General features: G+C 44.3%; 2 protein-coding genes across 3 annotated transcripts in view; one reads left to right on the top strand and one right to left on the bottom strand.

Annotated features, from left to right (window-relative positions):
* The window catches only part of ADK (adenosine kinase), a 188,162-nt gene extending 173,324 nt beyond the window's left edge, over positions 1 to 14,838 (bottom strand). Inside the window, exon 1 of one of the 2 annotated variants that reach the window (XM_063434341.1) lies at positions 14,561 to 14,838. In XM_063434341.1, coding sequence (XP_063290411.1) covers positions 14,561 to 14,622 — 62 coding nt within the window. In that variant the 5' untranslated portion in view covers positions 14,623 to 14,838. The remainder of the gene's footprint in view (positions 1 to 14,560) is intronic. The other variant, XM_063434342.1, reaches the window with a different exon arrangement.
* AP3M1 (adaptor related protein complex 3 subunit mu 1) overlaps positions 10,666 to 14,894 on the top strand; it is a 47,927-nt gene continuing 43,698 nt past the window's right edge. Inside the window, exon 1 of the mRNA XM_063434340.1 lies at positions 10,666 to 10,685. The gene's annotated coding sequence lies outside the window, so the exon portion shown is untranslated. The remainder of the gene's footprint in view (positions 10,686 to 14,894) is intronic.

Below are 14,894 nucleotides of genomic sequence, written 5' to 3' on the forward strand. Positions count from 1 at the left end.
TGCAATAAAATACACATATTTGTATTCAGCAATGTCTCACGTGTAAAACAGTACCCCCTATGTACAGGTTTTATGGTGTTTTGGGAAGTTACAGGGTCAAATATAGCACGTTACATTTTTCATATTGAAATTCGCCAGATTGGTTACATTGCCTTTAAGACCGTATGGTAGCCCAGGAATGAGAATTACCCCCATGATGGCATACCATTTGCAATAGTAGACAACCCAAGGTATTGCAAATGGGGTATGTCCAGTCTTTCTTAGTAGCCACTTAGTCACAAACACTGGCCAAAGTTAGGGTTAATATTTGTGTGTGAAAAATGCAAAAAAACTAAGTATCACTTTAAGCAAGAAGTAGCACTTTAAGATCATAATAGGCATGTTATTGTCTTATACTTAGTTATTAGTCCTCTCCTGTTTCAGTATAAATTTATAAGGCATTGTGTTTTTTTTTTTAGAAATATGAGTCACATTCGATATAAAAGACATATGGTACGGTAAGATACACAGCAACATAGAATATCATTCTAATATATTATTCAACTTTCCAATGGATATAGGCACCATAGTGTACATAAAGAGCACACAGTATCACTTTATTAATTAACGTTAGCACTTTAATGTATATAAAGGCAAGTAGTATCACTTTAAAGAACAGAAGATGCACTTTAAAGTATGTCTATTCACTTAAAGTCACAGGTATGCACTTTGATGTACATAATAGATCACTGTAAGCACTTTAATGTACATAAGAGCACTCAGTATCACTTTAAAGAAAATATTTTGCACTTTCCAGAATGGTTGTGTATGTAATACTGTGGATAGAACCTTATTATACATAATAATATGAATTTTCACTTTAATAGGCACTGGAAGCACTTTTAAGTAGATCTTGTTTCTCTGAGTGTTTAATATCTGATTTATATTAATTTGGGATTTTTTTCAAATAGTATTAACCCTAGCAGTTTTACCACTGTGATGTATTATTTATTGGATGTTTGAGGACTTGGAGCAAGGACTAGTAGCTGGCACTTCCTTGCATATCGTAGGTTTGATAGAGCCAGTGAGTTAGGTGTAGATTGTGCTGCTACATTAGGGGATTAGGTTATAATAATTGATTGTTTTTAATTGTCTGATGTATCCACCGAGTAGGCGCCCGGGTGGTGTGCAGTAGCATTCCGTTGCCGGGGAGCTTGTTTACATTGCGGGTTACCCTGCCAACGGCAAATGATGCGAACACGCCACTTCCGGTTTCGGCGTGTTCGCACATGGAAGTGAGAGATGCCGGGCGCCTGAACACACAGGTGGTAAGTGTTTTTAATTTACTTATGAGTCTGTTTAGCTATATATAAGCAGCTATTTGTAAATGTAATGTTTTGTATGCCGAGTTGATCCTGAGGAAAGCCACTGATGTGGCTGAAACATTGATGAGATGACAGCAACCATGTTTTAAGCGAATTTGAATAAAGAAGAATTGTTTTAATTCAAACAACAGACCGTGAGTGCAAGCCTTCATTTTTTGTATATCTCTACATCTACACATTATATATATATATATATATATATATATATATATATATATATATATATATATATATATATATATATATATACACACACACACATATATACACACACACCATTAGGCCTGAATTTGTGGGAGGAGTAAGTCCTCTACTTAAACTCCCAGCCCCTACTCACCTCTGACGTTCGAGTTCAAGTGTTCCGCTCAACTTCCGGTTCACTGACTTCCGGTTTGCCGACTTCCGGTCCGGGCGTCCTATTCTGCTGCAGTCTCCGGTAGAATCCTCCATCCGGTGCGGCCAACTGGCTTCCGAAACAGCCAACCGTGAGTCACACTTACCCCTCAGTCCGGTCTCCTCCTCACCGCTCGGGGGTCTTAACAGGGGACCGGAACGCACATGGAGTCACGGTAACGCGAGACCACCCACGGTTACCACACTCAGACCCCTCGGGGATCGGTTGGTACAATAAATAATTAGTCGGTACCACCCCAGCCCCCCCTCTCTTAGGCTACATACGGACTCTGTTAAACATTACACTTGTCAAGTATAAACTTCATTAGGACAGTGTCTGTTGGCTCTCAGAGTCCATGCGATACTTTAAACAGTATGTGTAAAGGATGTATTTTCAGTTCTACACATTTCTAATATATTACGGCATAATGCTTCTATCTATGAAAACTTTTACACATGCTTTCCGTTGCGGCTTGTGTCAGGTTTCATATGCCAGTCAGTGGGCCGTTATCACCACCTTGTGTTCAAATTATTGATTAATTCCTTTCTTTATGTTTAAGAAGGTTTAGGTATCTTGCCCAATCTATAAAAAATTCGCTGGTAAACAAGAGTTATTTTGTCACTTATTATACCATGGCTTTTTGTGCACATGTTAAAAATATATATATATTTGTATATTACAGCTTAATTACCAAACCCTGGTTCTTGTCTTGTCACGTTCACACACATCATCTGCCTCAGCTATAAGCCAAGAGATTTCACAATATTATATAAATTCTTTACGTACAGATTTTAATCTTAGCTCTGTTAAATTCTTTTGGTCTCCACAGATGGCACATTTGTCGTTTATTACAGCTAAATTGAAAGTCCTGGTTCTTGTCTTACAAACCAGGTACTGTTTTAATTTACTTCAGTTCATGTAATCTTTCAAGGCCTCAGACAGCCTTCACTCTAAACGTGTCACTCTCTCAGGAGCTCACACTGCGCTCATACGTCACGCTCATACAGATCAACATCTGTCTCAAACCCCTAGGTTCTTCTACGATATCGCCAACTACCGCGCCTCTCTACTTAAATACTCAAAGTTGCAAGCGCCAGGGTATAATCAGTAACAAGGTTAGTATCCACCAATTATTTTAAAATTTCTAAGTATCTAAATATCCCATAGAAGGTGCGTGAACTGGCTTACAGGGTCTGGGCTCCGGACCTAGCCTAACAAGGTTTTCATGTCCCACAAAGCCATTTCCCACGTCCAAATCATAGGTAAAACGCCTCATTCGCCTTTCTACAGGGCAATAGTCAGGGCCTCACTTTTCATGGCCACACGTTTTGAACCTCTTAAATGTCACCGAGAGGCCAACATCCCACCACAACATCTGTGGCAACATACTTACCTCGGCCAAATCATAGATAGAGCCTCTCACCCCACTTGGCACTAGCAGGGCCTCATCCGTCACTAGTCGCAGTTACGTTTTTCGCTTCGGCAATAGCCTTACAGTCCAGTTCACCTTAGGAACCACCCCCTCCCACCCATTTCATTTTTCCCCATACACCCCACTAAATCCAATTCATCAATTAATTTCTAGAATGTCTCAAGATCCGGCTCCCATCGATGAGTTGCCTAATAATGAGATTCCGTTTACTCCAATCAGACCTGAGTCACCAGGCGAATCTCTCACCCCCTCTACTCCTACTTCTTTGAGAGAGCGTGGACCATTCCAAAAATTACGGCCGAACTTAGGCTCAGGGGCATCCCCTTTCCTGCTACGGCTCGCAAGGCGGAACTCTACAGACTTTTGACATACCATGCCCCTGAGCCTAGGCCAGGAACCAGCTGTCAAGATCAACCATCTGGCGCTGGCATAGCCACCCAGGACACCCTTGCGGCAATCCTGGCCAACCTGCAGACCTTGAACAGCAGGTTAAGCCAGGTCGAGAGTGCCATAGCCTCCCCAGGTAACCTCCCAGCCCTCACCCCGGCAGTACCTATGGCACCAACTCCCGCCCCTATACTTCTTCAGCTCCTGCCTCAGATACGTCTCCTTTTGTGTCACCAGCTCACTCCGTCCCAGACTCCATTAGGAAAGACATCCTAGACAGGAAGGACGTGTGTCTGGTGTCATTGCTTATAGCCTCCCAAGACATACTGGAGAACAGGGCTTATAACTTTGGGGATATCTCGGTGGTTCTTAAAACCAGAGACCCTATGCTCAATAAAAAATTATCTATCCCCAATTTTGTTTTGGCTTTCGGGATATACCGTGATGTCATCTGCTCGGTATATCCCCATAGGAGAGAGGAACTGGACCTCTATCTCCATAAAGTGGTGGATTTGGGCGTCAAGTACGGGGGCTCATCTTTTTATGATTATCATAAAATCGATATCAGCGAAAGCGGCGACACATCTGAAACAGTTCAACATTAGAATTAACTGGTGTCAGATGGATATAGAATTATTCTGTCGCCACTTCGCTGGTCTGAGGCCCCAGTCTTGTGCCATATGTAATTCTTCTACTCACTTGGCTGATTTGTGCCCTTCTGTGGCTGATCCATCCACCCCCACCCCTCAATCCACTTCCACCCCTCACAATAAACATGAAGGTGGTCAGCGGGATAAATTGGGTAGGCCCATCTCCTTTCTAGGGAAGGCTCGGGTGTGCAACTATTACAATGCTGGTTCTTGCAGCTTCAGCGCATATAGATTGTTGCACATCTGCTCTATCTGCTTCAGGGCACACACTAAGACCATGTGCCCGGCCAGGTTGTTCCCTAGCAAGTGACTAACCAACGTTAATATAGACAACCTGGCTTTTTACTTGGAAACTCATCCAAGTAGACATCTTGTGGAATATTTATTAACCGGGTTCACCCAGGGCTTTCTCACGGGTCTAGTAGCCATTCCCTCAGGCACGCTGGAATGCCCAAATCTCCTATCAGCCTGCCTAGACCCAGAGGCCACAGACATTCTCCTCTCCACAGAAATAGCACAAGGTTTCATGATCGGCCCCTTCACCTTCTCACCGTTTTCCTCCTGGCGCACTAACCCCATTGGCATAGCTGTACACAAATATTCAAAATAAAAGGCGCATGATTATTGATTTAATCGGCACCACACTCTTCTTTTGTTCCTAGCATTAACGCACTCATTCTCACTGACGAATTCTCACCACAATACGTAAAAATACACTATACAAACCATCATTTCAACTGGTAGCAACGCTTGGCTTAGTAAAACAGACATTACCAACGCATTCAAATTACTGCCCATGCACCCATCACTTTGGCACTTGCACGGTGTTAAATGGCGAAACAGGTACTATTTTTCCACGTGACTCACTTTTGGGTACAGAAAAAGCCCTAAACTGTTTGATATTTTCGCAGAAACTCTGTGCTGGCTGCTTCTGAACATTATTAGGTGTCACGCCGTCATTCATTACTTGGATGACTTCCTCATAATAGAACCAAGCGCACGCACACCCACCGATATCCTTGGCACTTTTCTCCACCCTCGGGGTACCTTTGTCTCCCTCTAACGATTGGCCCCACTACTAAACTTACTTTCTTGGGGATAGAGCTAGACTCTGGTACCTTCCGCGCCAGCCTTCCCCTCCCTGAAAAACTGGTCCGCCTGAGAGGGGAGATAGATGTTCCTGCGGAATGATGTATGCACCAGAAAAGAACTTCAGTCCTTATTGGGGTCCCTGAATTTCGCGATGCGCATCGTTCCGCAGGGTAGATCTTTTGTGTCAAGGCTCCTTTGTCTGCTTCACGGGGTACCGGACGCCTGCCCAATTGCATTGGACCAGCACGCCAAAGCTGACCTACTCATGTGGGGGAAGTTTTTGACTGAATGGAACGGTATCTCCATGTTTATTCCCCCTCTCTCCGACTCCTCACCCTGCATTTACACTGACGCTGCAGCCAACACGGGTTTCGCAGCTATATTTGGTAATCACTGGTTTAGGGGTCACTGGCCAGCTGAGACGGATGCCTTGCCGGGTTTTAGAGAAAGTTCAGCTCTTTTTGAAATTTACCCCATCGTGGCGGCCGCACACACTGGGGGTCACCTCTGGTTCAGCAAGGCAGTCAAATGCTATTCCGACAACTCGTCAGCTTGCGATATCATTAACAAGGGGCACTCTTCCTCTCTTACCATCATGCGGCTGATTCGCAAGCTGACCTGGTTGGCAGCAACCGTCCAGTTCTACTTAATTTGCCTTCACATCCCGGGTATTCACAACACGGCCACTGATGCTCTGTCTCGATCTCAATTTCAGGTGTTTTTCCAGGCACTCCCGTCAGCCCACCATCAACCATCAACCATCCAGAACACAGAGTTTTCACGAGTTAATCTTGTATTGAACACACTTATGCACCATGCTAGGACTCTTACGCACCAAGCACTATCACCAAACACAACTATCACCTACAGTAGGGCACTTACCATTTTCAATAAATTTACAGCTGAATTCGGATTACAAGGTGATTTTTCAACCCAATTTATGGTGGCTTTTGACACTGACACTTAAAACATACCTCACGGGGGTGCAGCATCACAGCCTCACAAATTTCCCTAACAACACCCCCTTTTTGTCATCATACCCCATCAAGAAAATCTTAAAGGGGATCTCTAAAGTTTCAGTTCCACTTACCACCAGACTTCCTATAGATGGGCCTATCTTTAGATTACTTAGCAATCTCCTTGACCAATCCCCTTTTGATCCCAACACTAACCTGGTGATCAAATCTACTATCTATTTAGCTTTTTATGGGTTCCTAAGACCTAGGGAATTTACCGTTGTTTGTCAAGGAGATACCACACACAGCCTTAAAACCTCACAACTCACTAGTAGACGATTATTACATTCTCACAATTCCATCTACCAAAACTAATCATTCCCTACACCCCACTATCATTCCTCTCTTTCCAACAGACAATGCTTGGTGTCCAGTTAAGGCACTAGACCACTTACTGTCAACCCATAACACGCACTTACTAGACTCACCACTCTTACAACTATAAGGGCACCCACTCACTACAGCAAAATTCACCACGCATGTTACAATCTTATTGGAAAAATTGGGTTACAACCCAGCTTCATTCTCCGGGCATTCCTTTCGCATAGGAGCAGTTTCATCAGCTTCTAGTACTAACACCCCGGTCCACATCATAAAGAGACTGGGTCGCTGGAAGTCCTCTATATACAATACGTACATTCCACGACCAGAAAGAACTTCGCCAAGCCTTCAGGAATTTAGTCATGTAACAAATGCAATAAAGTGTGTGTTTTTTTTTTTTAACTTTGCCCTCTTTTATTTACAGGCCCACTCGGACGTTGGTTTCGGCACACCACAACCAACTTTTATCTCAGACACTATCTATTACACATACATACATATACACACACACACACACACACACACATATATATATATTTCGTTCTGTGTATTTTGATAATGTATTAATATCAAAATACAGTTAGAACGAAATTACACATTTATTATTTTTATTTACATATTTTATATTATATATATATTTAATCAATATTCTATGTGTATTATGATATATATATTAAAATACACTTCGTGTATGTACATGTATGTGTAGAATATTATATATAAATAATCCAAGTATATACAATTTTATTTTAACTTTTTTCAGGCAGCAGGGGGACTACCTGTAATTACAGGCACTCCCCCTGCTGGCACTGCTGTGGACGGCTATGCTGTCCATGTGATTGTGAGGTCCTCGCAAGGACCTCGCTATCACATGGCCCAGGAGGGCCGAAACGGCAGCAAGGGGACTCAGCGGGTAAGTACATAGGACGGCTGCAAGGTGATATGCCGCCCGCCGGCATTTAGAGCCAGGTCCCCAAGGACGGCATAATAATGACACTAGTATAATTAAAGGGATACTCCAGTGCATGGAAAACAATCAGTTCTCCTGGCACTGCAGGTCCCCCTCTCCCTCCCACCCCCCAACCCCTTCAGTCACTTACCCGAGACCCCCGTCAATGTTCCCTTCCGTACGTTAGCCGGTGGGCGAGACTGATCCTGCCAGCCGGCTAAGGAGACCTAATGCTAATGCCGCGCATGCGCATTACAGCTCTCCATAGGAAAGCATTGAAAATGCTTTTCAAAGCTTTCCTATGGGGAATTGAGTGACGCTGGAGGTCCTCACACAGCGCGAGGACGTTCAGCGACGCTCTAGCACAGAGAACCTGTGCTATAGACACGGAAGAGCCCTGTAGTGGCTGTCTAGTAGACAGCCACTAGAGGAGGAGTTATCCTTGAAATGTAAATATTGCAGTTTATGAAAACTGCAATATTTACAGTTGCAGGGTTAAGGGTAGTGGGAGTGGGCACCCAGACCACTCCAATGGGCAGAAGTGGTCTGGGTGCCTGGAGCATTCCAACTTCGCATGCCACGCTATCAGTCCCTATTCCATATCCCAGTTGTGTTACCCCCAGTTACTAATAGAGAGGTCTTTGTCTTCTACCAGGTCAAAGGCTCTCTCCTTATGTTATACAACCAGGCAATAACTTTTTCCGACCAAGACCCTGAAGTCCAAGGCAATGGGAGTTGGACTGTGGTACGACTGATGGACGCAGACTAGCTTTGTGCCCTTAACGATCTTTCTTGGTGGCCGAAATGCTTCTCTCATATAGAGGCATATAGGAAACTTTTATATCGATGGTGTATGACCCCTCCCCGACTACAACAGGTGTTCCCCAACTCCTCCACTATGTGCCTCAGATATATGGTGGTCCTGCAGTGGCATCCGGCCACTTTGGAACGATGTCCGCTCTATCCTGGAAACACCCAACTTCCCTATGACGGCCCCAACACTAAAATATGGTCGAAGGCAATTGGCAGCACGTAACCTTATGGCAACCAAATGGAATTCCCAAAATATCTTTCCCAATCTCCATTAAAAAATAAGATACAACTATTGTACACATATGAACGTTTGGCGCTAACCTCCAGCAAGAAAACAAATGTTTAACGATAATTGGAGGATGTGGGAGAGGGAATATGACCAAGGGGGTGACAGTCGACACACTACCATCGAATGCTGGAATCTGGCAAACGCCACAAGGTCCACTGCATTTCTCCAGAGCTCATACGGCTCCCCAGACTCTTGTCATCATACACACATCGTTGACCACCATTAAAAGAAACGCTTCTTAGCAACAGTACATACTCACTTGCTTAATTTATTTTATGGTCTTAATTCCTACATCTCCCATGTTCTCCCTATGACACCTACTATGTCCATCAGACGTACTCTACTATACTGGATACTTGAGGTCACTGCTATGATTGTATAATAGTTGCTACATCAATTTACTGTTCCACACCTGATGTTACATAGTACTAGTCTCTATACCGCATTGTTACCCCTTGTATAGGAGATATTACGACTGACTACGCACATACCACGGGTTCTGTCTTTTTAAAGGGTTCAGACAAGCAGACTCCCACATAGTGATTTTGTGAGCTCAGATGATTGAACAATGTTATCACTACAATGTACTGGAATCCATCTTCTATGCGGTCGAGTCTACCACGATGGCCCTACAGGCTGACCACTGTAAAGGCCTTTAGTGGCAGTCACTCACAGACATTGAAGATGCTTCCTGGGTCATTGCCCCACAGTGTGCAGCACTAGCGTTTAGCATCTCCACACTCTGCATGGAGACACATTACATTCCCGTGGAGATACACTGATCCATTAGCATCTCTACAAGGAGAAGAGGATTGGGGCAGTGTGGCGGTATGCTGCACATGTGCAATAGCCTCCCTATGTTTTTTTGGAGACAGGATTGGACTGATGATCTCAGCCATACAGGCAAGGCCAGCTGCGACAAGACTGTGGAAAAAAGTAAAAAGAAAAACTCCACAGAGGGAGGCCACGGACCTAATGAGTTATTCCAGCACTATAGTGTCAGGAATACAGGTTTCGATCCTGACACTAGTGTTTCTTTAAGGATAGTGAGTAATACCCTTCTTGTTGACAAGTTTCTCTACACAACTTCAAGCTCTCCAACACAGGTTTGTTTTTGGATCCCGAAATCCCAGCAGTCACTCCAGAAGGATACTGTAGGCCTCTCATGAGCCTGCGATTCAATCACTCAATAATATACCTCTCCTAAATCACAGTTGCTTAAAATTCATAATTCTAATCCGGCCTCCCTAAATTATTCACCCAATTTAGTAGATTCGTAAATGGGAATGCTTATTTATGCAGAATCCTTGAACATAAAAATATACAGTATGTGTTGGCAAATTGTTACACTTCTGGAAACAAAATGTTTTTACAATGTCAAAGTTTTATTCTGATCCCGTGCAACTGTTCTGACAGGGGAGAGTAAACTGAAGTATGCATTAGATAAGTGTGTAATGTCACACAAAATATTTCTCCTTCATAATTTCCAGCCTCACGAGTTACCAGATACGATAGCAACTCCACTTACGAGCCATGATCTAAAATAAAGTATCAAGATGAGAATCTGCATAACATTAACCTTTAGCCAGCATGAGCAGTCTTGGAAATCATTGGACAGCCTGCCCTCCCACAGTAAGTAGTCAAGCCATTTAAAGCAGCACACAGTACTTACCTTCTTCCAATCTCTCTTTCCTACTCTGTTATCTCCCCTCTCCCCCTCACCCCCACATCCAGGGACTACGTTGTCTTAAGTATTTTTCTACACCTGACACTTTTAGAGAGCGTTATCCCCATCTAGTGCCATCACCAGTGACAGCTGCAGGGAATTTGCTCCATGCTGGATCCGTAAACTCACAGGATCTTCCATAGACCTTAATGCTGTACTCTCGCGCACATTCTAGACGTGACATTGGCTCCTGACGCTTCAGAGAAGGACACGCCAGAAGAAGATGGCAGCACCTGTGACAGACAGGTTCAGGTAAATAGAACTTACCTTTTCTGCCCCCACTAGACTGCCCTCAAATTCTGACAGTGCTGCTTTAAGAATGGTTTGACAATTACCTGGGTTCCGCTGCTACCTCCTCTACAGACAGAACCTCTGCCACTGAACAAAGTCTGACCATGCAGGGAGGCACTTATTGGCAGAAAGTGCACAGCTATCGCCCTCCCTCAGTCAGTCAATGAGCTCCAGGAGAGGCTGCAATGGGTCAGCTGGCTCCCAGTATTCTTCAGCCCCACCCCCCCACCACCACCACCTCAAGTTAAGCACATTAAAAAAGTGGAATTGACTAAATATTTATAAACACAAAATAAGCCTTTTTTTTTTTTTTTTTTAATTTAACACTTCATAAGAAAAGGGGACACAACGCTTTAAATATAAGGATTGCAACAGTCACCATGCCTTCAGTGCCAAGAGGACACTTGGCAACCTCTGCACCTAGCGTGCTAGATACATTTTACTTCCTTGCCAGCATGTTGCATTAGTTTGATGGCATAGGTGTAAGACATAACACTGCCTGTGGCCTCAGGCTTTAAATGTAGCAGAAACCGAGCAAGCTAATCATGATCCGTGCAAGATCAACTGGTCCCACAACTTCACCTCTGACAGAACAGTATGCATGTAGATTATCTGGAATATAGGACTTGACAGACGAGCATGCGTGCGGCCAACAATTAGGGTCCGATCTGCATGTTCTCCCCCCCCCCCCTCTTATAATATTGTAAAGCACTACGGAAAAGGTCTTGAGAGGAACAGCCAAACAGGACAATATCTGAAATTCTTAGAGGTGGAGCGCTTGTTGTTACAGAAGTACTTGTAAAACAAAGAAAACTCCAATGGTACAGTATAATCTGGGATATTATAAAATCTATATAGGGTCAGTTGTACTCACATTTTCCAGAGCTATATCCAGCTCTGGTATGTATAACGTGACGTGGAGTGATCCCCACTTCTAGGATATATGTGGTAGGTTGATTCTTCCGGATATTTCACAATGGTAAAAGATGCAGACCGGAAAGATACAATGGCAAATATAGTGCTCACTGTAGAAATGTGTGTGTGTGTGATAGATAGACATGTCATTTTATAACTTTTGAAATATTGTATTAGACTTAGGCGCAACCTTCCTTCATTTCTCCTTGCTGATTACAGGTCTAGTTTAGAAAAAAAAAATATATAAATAAATTAAAAAAAAACAAAAAAAAAAAACTTATTTTTGTTAATGTATATAAAAAAGGTTTATGGGACATAATTCTATTGTCCAAGAAATTATCACCAACAGAAGGTCAAACACATTAAACACTGAGAACCATGACAACATTTCAATGAAATTTTTTGTATCTGGAGTCCTGCACGCCATCTTACCTTACGTAGTTAAACAGTTTAACCTCAAAGTTGTTGAGTGTCCGTCCGCAGTGACCCTCTTAATCCCCCCCCAGTTCTGAACTTTAATGGGGAAGCTGCATTCAGGGCAATAGAGCTCTAAACAAGGCCATACGTTAACCATTGGCTAAACCAGTGGTTCCCAAACTGGGATCTGTGCTCTCCCCTGCCGGCTCTGCAGGATCGGAGGGGAGATCAGAAATCTCCCCCTCTGGCCAACTAGCACTTTGCTGACAGCCGGCAGGGGAGGGAGAGAGGACCTGGGGGAGCTCTAACCTGCAGCTTGGCCAGGTTCTCCTCTCGCAAGCTTGGAGCGTTGCCACAGTTACCACGCCAATGCGCTGAACCTTGCGAAGATAAACTCTAGCAGCTCCTGAAGCTGAGACACTGGGACCACCAGGGATTACAGGAAATGTCCCCCTCCTAGGCAAAGGTAAGCAGGGGGGATATTTTTTTTTAATAAAAATAGAAGTATATATTTATTAATTTGCCCTCCTACCCCCTCACCACACAATAGCTCACCCATATCTCCACACACACACTGCACCCCCACATGCACAGACTGCGACACACACACACACACACACACACAAACTGTTCTTAAACCGTTTGACAACTTACCTTGGGAGGGCACTATGGCAGTACTGGCACCATAACCACTACATCCTAATGTAGTGGTTATTGTGCCTAGATGGTTTCTTTAAATAATATACCAGTGCCCCTCCCAAAATTAGGGGCCCAGTATATGCCGCACCGCTGTACATATATACAACCTAGAACATTTTTGACTTGGGGTGCCTTGGAAAAATATTTACATATTAAGGGCACCTTGAACCTAAAAGGTTTGGGAACCACTGGGCTAAAGTAAAAGTCTGGAGGAAAACGTCAAAATATCCCCAAATTAGCTACATTGGTCTAAATGTTGCAATTCACTTTTTGGATTCACTGTTCAGCAGACTGGTAGCAGGAATAGAAGCCAATTAAATGATTATACTTTATTCATAGTGCGCCAACACATTCCACAGCGCTGTGAAATGCATTACATATTGGTATGACAAACACTCAAAAGGTTAATAAAAATTAAACAGGATTCTATCCACAATTTCATTTTATGACTTTTGTGAATAGTCACTTTTCTGTGAAATGTGCAAATAGCAAATGGAGACTGAAAGGCCAAGATCTACTGCTCACTCAGAGCGGTCAACTATTAGACAAACAATGAAGAAAAAAAGAGAGAAAAAAAAAGTTCCCAGCTACAACACAGAAAAATTCGAGTACATCACTCAATGCAAAGTAACCCCCGCACACAGTGAATGGACAGAGGAATTTGGAGGGAGAGAGGCCATCAATATATAGGGACATGCATTTCTGTGAAGATAACTAGGTTGCTATTGGTCTGTGAAGCCTTAATTTGTAGCTCAATTTAACAAAGGACATTTTTAAATGACTATTCTTCACTAGAATCCCATAATCCAATGCAAGAAGCATTCAGCCAAGCAAACTCCTGCAAAATGTGTTTGGGAGAGGAAAATGGAAAATATTCAACTGTTCACTGAGCTACAGGATCAGTTTAAAAATCAAGTAACAGACAGTGACAAGTAACTATGTTTTAAAATCCATTCAACAAGTGCAGCAGCTAACCTCTGGGAACACAGACTCCACGTTTCATGATGCTCACCCAGATAGAAAGAAGCTACTCAGAAGCTATGGGTAAGCAACCTTAGGCACCTCACCAGTTGGACTACTACGCTCACAATGCTCTGCCAGCTAGAAATAAGAGTCTATGCACGATCCATTGGTAACTTCATGTATCTTCCCCAATCTGGCCTAAGTCACTATCCCTGAGAAATACATTTCATAAAAATGGGGTAAAAGTGTATATTATTTGCCGTAAAGGGCCTCAAATGCAGAATATTTTTTTAATCCCTTTTAACAGGATGTAAAAGGGATGAGGCTGTGCCCCATGCTGCCCAGAGGGATGAGGCTGTGCCCAATGGGATGACTGTGCCCCATGGTGCCCAGAGGTATCAAAACTGTGCCCCATGCTGCCCAGAGAGATGGAGGGGGTGGCTGTGCCCCCATGCTGCCCAGAGGTATGAGGCTGTGCCCCATGGTGCAGGGGTAGCTGTGCCCCCATGCTGCCCATAGGGATGAGGCTGTGCCCCCATGTTGCCCAGAGAGGTGGAGGGGGTGGCTGTGCCCCCATGCTGCCCAGAGGTATGAGGTTGTGCCCCCATGCTGCCCAGAGGTATGAGGCTGTGCCCCCATGCTGCCCAGAGGTATGAGGCTGTGCCCCCATGCTGCCCAGAGGTATGAGGCTGTGCCCCATGGTGGAGGGGTAGCTGTGCCCCCATGTTGCCCATAGGGATGAGGCTGTGCCCCCATGCTGCCCAGAGAGATGGAGGGGGTGGCTGTGCCCCATGCTGCCCAGAGGGATGAGGCTGTGCCCCATGCTGCCCAGATGAGGTTACCTGGGCTCTTTCTCTTCCAGTTTCTGCTTCTTAGCCTGGGGTTCGTCTGCTGCCACCTTCATGCTGGAAGCGGAGTGCTATGGGGTGAGTGGTTACAGAGTAGACTGGAGGAAGCTGCAGCCGGCAGTATGCTCTCCTGGCACTGTGTATGTAGCACGCTGCCTCGCACACGCTCTTATTATAAACCAGTGTAATGCCTGCAGGCTTCCTGTCCTATTCCGCCCCCTGTGACAGAGACCTGCCCTCCTCCAGCTACCCCCTTCCTCTGACACCAGCCTCCCCCATCCCCTGCCTTCACTGCACAGCCTCCACCCGAGGCCACGCCCACTCACAG

This window comes from Pelobates fuscus, chromosome 10 (genome assembly GCF_036172605.1).
Source record: "Pelobates fuscus isolate aPelFus1 chromosome 10, aPelFus1.pri, whole genome shotgun sequence".
Taxonomy (NCBI): domain Eukaryota; kingdom Metazoa; phylum Chordata; class Amphibia; order Anura; family Pelobatidae; genus Pelobates; species Pelobates fuscus.